General features: G+C 39.2%; 1 protein-coding gene across 1 annotated transcript in view; it reads left to right on the forward strand.

The window, feature by feature from the left end:
• Positions 1-7,500, forward strand: part of LOC137973873 (uncharacterized) — a 62,931-nt gene that overhangs the window by 11,524 nt on the left and 43,907 nt on the right. The window contains exons 2-3 of the mRNA XM_068820771.1: positions 5,484-5,668; positions 6,298-6,682. Of these exons, the coding sequence (XP_068676872.1) occupies positions 5,484-5,668; positions 6,298-6,682 (570 nt within the window). The remainder of the gene's footprint in view (positions 1-5,483; positions 5,669-6,297; positions 6,683-7,500) is intronic.

Genomic DNA, 7,500 nt, shown 5'->3' on the forward strand with positions numbered 1-7,500 from the left:
TTAATGGATTTACGAATTCCTTTTGTAATCCAAGGTTTTGAAAAAGATTTAATCTTCTGCCCAGAGATTGGTTTTAATGGACTGTGTTTATTGATCAATTTATTTAATTTATTGTAAAAAGAAGAGAAGGCCTCATCGACATTAGTTTCATTACAGGAAACTGTGTCAACCCGATCGATACGCGACAAGTCGTGTAGAAAATTTTCTTCAGAAAATTTCGAAAAATCGCGTGCAAGAGGTGTCAGGTATTCTCTTGACTACAAGCGAGCTTGTTATACAAAATTGCGAGAAATGGTCACTAATGTCAGAGATTATGTCGCCACTCATGATATTCTCATTAACTTTGTTTGTAAATATATTGTTGATTAATGAGAAAGAATTTCTATGCACGCGAGTTGGTTTGTCTATACAGGGAGCTAAATTAAGGCTCTGGAGAGTCTTGTGTATAATTGCAGGAATTAAAGTGGAGAAGATGAATATTAGCGTCAGTCATGACATAGACAGGCTAAGTTGCCAGTAGCAATAAGGTTTTCTGTGGGTTCCTCAAAATACTTTAAAAATTGCTCAGGTGAATTATGCTGACGATATAACACTCAACAGATTATGTTTGCCGCATTTGTTTGATGAATTTCAACCCATAGGGCCTGAAATGCTTCGTTAGAGCTTTTCTCTAAAACTGTGTATCTTAACTCTGAATCAATGTACATGCCGACGCCACCCGCTGAAAGAGGTGTCGGGACGCATTCAAAAGGTCAACCTGGAATTTCAGGATTGAAGTCAATAGAAGTTGCATTTCTAATTCTCGTTGCTGTTACTCCAATAACACTGAAATGGAAATTAAGTTCATCAAGCAAATGAGTTTGGAAGTTTTTGAGATTGCCTTTTAAGCTGCTAACATTATTATGGAAAAAAGACAGTTGGCGATGATAAAGTTGTTCATTTAACTGATTTTTAGCTGACTGAAACTATACGGGGAGTAGTATTTACAGCGGATAGGATAAATAGCAGAGAAATCAGTGTCATAAAATTTATTGTTTACAGAGTTTAAACTAAAGATATCAATGTCATATAGGCTAGGTAATCATTCAAGATATTTTTTAGAAGGATGATGATCATTTGTTAATAGATTATTAAATTTGCCATGGCACTGAATTATGGAACTCTGCCCATGGTACGGTAGTTCAAGAAAGAAAGCCTTATTTTGCTTAACTTCGGCAGAAATTGGCATTGCTAAATATTAGAGCACTGGAATCTTCCAACTACAGTCATACAAATACTTAGCTGAGCTCTTCCGGTTCATCTTGGATGATCTGAGAGAGATCGTCTGCGCTACAGACTTTTAAAGGATGTGACTCTTTTGTTCTGGGAAGGAAAATGGTTTTGTTTTTGGCCCAGCAGAACTGAAAACCAAAGCTGGTCTTGAATGATTTGGCATTCCTGTACAACTCCTGCATTCTCGGTTTAAGATGGTCAAGGATTAATATTTTGGATATATGTCCTGACTCTCTTCTAAACCAACATCTCGAGCCGCCACACTCGAGGCCTCCCTTCTCACCGTCATGACGTTATTTCTCGCGAGTCGCCTTACGCATTTGCAAATGATTAGTTTGGGCTCGGAGCGAGAAGAGTCTTGAAAAGAGACTCTGTGAGTGATGTCATTGTCGTTAATACAAATGTTAGCGCCCAAGCGATTGAACAGATTAACGCAAAGATTACTGGTTTCGGAGGCGTCTTTGTTAAGCTTTAGCGCAGGGACTCCAAGAATTTTAATGTTGAAGGCGTAGTTATAATCTAGCATCTCGTTCACCGCAATCTCCAGATTCCCGAGACTTTCCTCAATGTCATCGAGTCGTTGCCGAATGCCATGAAACTCTCTCTGGAAGCTTGAATCAGAGTCATGCAGCCATTCTAAGCTCCTTTCCGTCTCCAGTTGGGCTTCCCGTCTGCCATTAGCTCCTTCTCTGACAAATAACTCTTGAGTAACAACTCACTCCTCTAGTGATTTTATATCACGTTGAGCAGAATTGAGCAGTTTCTTAAGTTCCTCATTACTTTTCCGAAGCGATTTGACTTGTTGATTTGACATTATAAGTGCCTAAATTGACTTTTTTGAACGCTTTAAGCGGAGCTTCAAAAAGTATGTCTGACCGTTACGCACACATGCACGCACAGGCGTCTCGGGTTTCGATCGCAGACCTGATTGCAGCATTTCCTTTCAATATCCTCATCCCTTCTATTATTTTGCGCAGTGCAAGTATCTGGTGTAGTCGAACGGCCTCTTCTAAACCCATTTTGGTTTCTTCTGAGTATAGGATCGACGTGTTCGGCAATTCTATTAAGAAGCATTGAGTTGTAGATCTTGGATGCAATATCGGACAGAGTGATACCTCTGTAGTTGGCAGGGATTGAGAGATCTCCTTTCTTAGGCAGTGGCAGGATAGAAGAAAGAGAGAAAGCCTTTGGTTTGTTTCCAGATTTTGTTTCATTACAAAAGTCAAGTAGGTGAGAGTGGAACAATGGTGATTTCCAGATAATAGCAGGAATTTTATCAGCCCTGGGGTTTTTCGTGTTTTGAAGCTTCTTGTAAGTTCTTCCATTTCAAAAGGACCTGTTTTAATAGGAAGACAGTCTGCAACTTTGTTGGAAAAGAATGCATCTTCAGGTGAGCATGTTTCGTTGACTTCTTTGCCAACCAGTGATTTGAAATGAGTAAGCCATGCTTTGCGGCGTTCTTCTGAGGTGTTTCCTCTCACATTGGTGGCGGGAGATGACTTTTTGTTCGTGATCTCTCTGAGAACTTACCAGGCAGCCCTGTGTTTGTGTTCATGGTGCAGATTGTCCAGCTGGGCAGTCTGTCTTTTAATTAATTTTCATCTTCAGTGCTTTGCTGTATGCTTCATCTAAGTTTTCATCGCATCATTTAGTTCTTTCTGCGTACTACGTGTTGGCCTGCAGTGATGCTTACAAGCTGCTTCAGTAAGTTTCTCCGTTACTATGTTGACTTGAGGGTTACCAAAAGCTCTGCATGTCAAATGTTGCTTTTTGAATTGGGTACAACATTGATTTAGCCGATTAGGTCTGTATTCATTCATCTTGAGAAATTTTTTATAAGGAAAAAAGGGAAGAAAAGGAACTTTGGTTAAGTGTCTAGTCATTCTAGCGCTGGAGCACTAATTGGGGACTGTAAACTGAAATTAACAATCAACACAAATCAAGTCAAATGTTGCTTTTTGAGGAGAGGGGAAGCTGGAGTACCCGGAGAAAACCTCTTGGTGCAGAGTAGAGAACCAACAAACTCAACCCACATATGACTCCGGATCTGGGAATCAAACCTGGGCCACATTGGTGGGAAGTAAATGCTCTCTCACGTAAGGGAATTGGGAATTGTCACCATCATTCAAAAAGGAGATCAATTTATTGATTTGTTACCTGTAAATTGGATAAACTGTTTCATCTTCTAAGCTGAAGACATTTTTGTTGGGGGAAGATTTGATTACTGTTTTTCAGATGTTGAAATATCTTTTACATAAGGAAATTGGAAAAGAAAAACCAGAGAAAGTCAATTTTATTTTTGTGGTGCATGCACTCTCTCACATACTATAAAGCATTGCTCATTTGTTTTCTATTTCACTGTAAATGATAGAAATACATGTACTTATGGAAAAAATTGTGTTTCAAGTAAAAAGTCAATCACTTGCATCCAGTAACGGTAATTAGTTTGTAGTGTCATGTTGCTTCTGATTGGTTCTGCACGGTGGAAAATGTCTAAATGAAATCAACGTGTTCACAGGTTTTGGAGTCGCACAGTAATTGCGATTGATCGCAAAGACGAAGTTCGGTGATTGCTTTGAATTGTTTCCATCCCTTTGCAAGCAATACCCTTTCATGTCTCATTTTTATAATGCGACGACATAAATGGCAATATGCAAAAGAATTTAACATGGCCTATAGAGTGTTTTCACTCATGTGACTAGAATGGATACTAATTTGATGAAACAAAAGAAACTATTTCCATAAAAATAGATATGGGGATAATTCAAGAGCTTCATATGTAAGAGACAATTGTTCTAAGCAACAGTTGAAGGAAATGTTAATTCTTAAGGATAAACTGGTGTCTGGAAGTCCAAAGGGGATGCTCAACAACTATCGACACATTTTTCATCAACTGAAACAAAGTATTATTTTTAAAAATAAAATGTGTCTTCATTGATCATAGTTTCACTAAGATGTATCTCTACTTCTATTCCTGGTCTGGCACGTCTCCTACACCTGAAAGCTTCCTGATCTTTTATGAGTGAAATCAATTCACTTTCTTGACAATTCGAAGCCCCGGGGATGGGGGAAGGGGGTACTCCCTTTAATGGCCTATACGAGGAGGCCCCGCCCCAAAAGGGTACCTTTTTCACGCTTCAGGTATATGAAAGGGTAGGGATTTCACAAGTCGAATTACATGAAAGGGTAGGGAAATCTGTCATTTAGGTGTTTAAAAGGGCCTTTCACTATTTTCCAATGGAAGGTATACGAAAGGGGTATCTTTTCTGCCAAAAATGGTGTACAAAAGGGTAAGGGGTCGGCCCTTCTGGGCAGAGCCTGCCTGTATTAAATTTTTTTAGTACCCCCCTCCCCCCCAGGGCTAGAAGCTTTCCCTTATTTGTTAATCTTCCGAACCAGGGTTTCATTTCTATCAGCAGAATTACAGCACAAAGTGTTGGTCCAAAAAGTTTCAATGGAGATCTCCTTTCCAAACGGTGACTTGAGATTGAAATAAGCTTTCGCTTTATCTTGTCTTTGTTTGATACCTTTAGCACAAAGTAAACAAATTTCTTCTTTCAAAACATAATCGATTGTTACTTTGTACATGTATTTGTGGGATTGCGCCATTTAAGTGCAGAATTTGCGAATGATGTCATCCCCTTTTTGGCGCAAAACACAAATGAAAACCTTAGTTAGACAGGTTGGCCTCTTGGGACTTCGTCACTCACTCATCCTCTTTGTATCCAAAAAATCATGCTTTGCTTGCCGAAACATTTTCTCCTGGGATTCTCGTAAGGTCGACTTGTGGCAAGTCTACCTGCTAATCAGTTCCAGGCTGAAACCGCAGTTGTTACTGTGGATATGTACATCATGGAGAGACCGATTAGTGTGCACTCTCATATCCAACAATGTTGGAAGAGGGGGAGCTTCAACTTCAACTTCATTCAACATTTGGGAAAACAAAAAATTAGAAATGTTAAATGGTAGTTGAAGCAAAGTTTAAATGCTTTTAAACTCGTTCATCGTCGATTTAACTTCGTTTCAACATGTTTCAACAACAAGTTTGGGTGGCTGGGGGGGGGGGGCGGCAAGTGGTTTCAATATTGCTGCTTAACAAAATCGAACAGACGTTGAAACCATTTTCGTAGGCTTTAAGATTGCCCACATTAGTTTTGCGAAAAGGAATTCTGTTATCTATGCTAAGAAAAACTTTATTAATTGGTTCTCAGGTACACTTTGGCTAGTCACAAATCCATGGTTGTATTTCCCACTTGATCAAAATCTGCCACCATCAACCCGAAAGCATGGAGACGAGTCGAAAGTTTGTCTATGGACAACTGATGAGGCCAGTTTGAATAAAAATGATGTTAGAATCAAACCTATATCTGATGGCGTTTGCCAAGTTAAATTAAAGGTAAGTTATATTTCCCTGCATTTTGACCCTCTTTCAGTAAATCATTAGCGCAAAATCCACAAAACACAGAAAAACAGATCCTTTTTTTTTTATTTTTTTATTTTTGGATTGTGAAGAGGTGATTCAATTCAAATTGTAAATTAGGTTTATTATGGTTTGTTCTTAGTCCTGGAACACGTAATAGGATTCAAGTGTTGACTTCATTTTCTTAAACACTTTCGGCTTGCTGGGCCGCTTGAAACAGAGTTTGCCAGTGCTCTTATTAGCCAGACCTTGTTGGCCTTCCAGTTGCTGTCATAGCAGTCACGTGGAAAGCACCAGGTCGTACATTGCACATTACCTGCAACCCCACCCACCCACCTTTCACAACAATGGTGAGGGGATTGTAAGTTTGGGAAACATTATTCAAATGTGTCCCTGAAGTCGAGGCTGCTACCTCTCCTCCTTTATCTTCTGTTTCTGCTTCTGTGTAGTCTTATTCTTTTTCGTCCTCCTCATCCTCTTCCTCTTTTTACATCTCCTCCCCTCCACTTCCCCTTGGATGCACACCTCAGTCTAATGATGATTGTGGGAAGCTTAGTGCAAAAATTTGACTATTGTATGTTTTCCTTTCCTTAAAACCACGTTAGGATTCAGGAAGCTTGGAACATGCTATCAAGGACGTGAAAAAACGTCTGAGAAAGACGGAATGGAAAAAGATATCAGTCCCACAGTGCAGTGGAGGACTGTCGCTGATGGAGGTCAGCACAGTTGTTCAAGCTGTCATAGTGTACATGAAAGACCATTACCCGACCACTCCTGAGCAATTTAACTTTCATGCTGAGCTGAAAGCAGCATGCCACTGGCATTGGTTGGACGACACCAAGCCACCTCCCTTTATGAAACCTGTCCCTTACGATGACTGCCGGCTGAAAATTGCTGCAACCGAAACACTTAAGACATGGGAGGAGGAACTAAAAGCCCTTGTTGAACATCGTGATTCTTCTGATGAAAGTTTGGAGGAACAGTTGTTAGGTGGGTTGTTAGTCTTTCTGCATGTAAATGTACCTCCAAAGTCGAAGTTACCAAGACCAGTTTACAAAAAAACATAACAATATGCAAAATAAACGAGTGAGAGAAACAAAAACTCACCAGAGGGTCTAAAAAGAAAACCATTTTATTTCTGCATTTTTGTTTCACCCTACTGAGGTGCAATGCAGTCGTAATCTGGTGTCTAACTAATTTCTGGTTTGGATTGCATTTCTGTTAATGGAATATCATAAACACTTGAAAAGAATCCTGGAATAATTTAGTCAATTATCACAGCCATAGAAGAAAAGGAAGTGAGTGTTTAAGTAGAGAATGTCACCAAATGGTTCCGTTTTTTTTCCCATATTTTTATTAGATTTATATAGGTGACTCCAACAGTGTGTTTCCACACAGGCAGACCAAGCTCAGTCTAACTGATAATAATGGTCTTTTTAAAAAATGTGACACAAAACAGACTTGTCTCATTTACAAATAATAATCTAAGTTAAGGGCCGGGTCACTCTAGAGGACAAAATTGGTTTTGTTGAGATAACGCTTCACTAGAATTTCATTTTCCAGCAAAACAGTATTTTGTACTTTTGGGGTTGCACGTTGTAGAACCAGACACTGTGTAATCTATGTAAATCCTATGTAACGACCATATGTAAATGGTATGTTATGATATACATATATTTAATATAGAGGCCTTATTCAAAGCCTATACATATGCCACATCTATATGTTTTGAAAGGAAATACTATGTTTTAGGTAGTCAAATGGAACCTTTACATAGCATATGTAAAGGCTATGTTATGGGTTTCAAC

Source organism: Montipora foliosa, chromosome 1, assembly GCF_036669935.1.
Source record: "Montipora foliosa isolate CH-2021 chromosome 1, ASM3666993v2, whole genome shotgun sequence".
NCBI classification, from domain to species: domain Eukaryota; kingdom Metazoa; phylum Cnidaria; class Anthozoa; order Scleractinia; family Acroporidae; genus Montipora; species Montipora foliosa.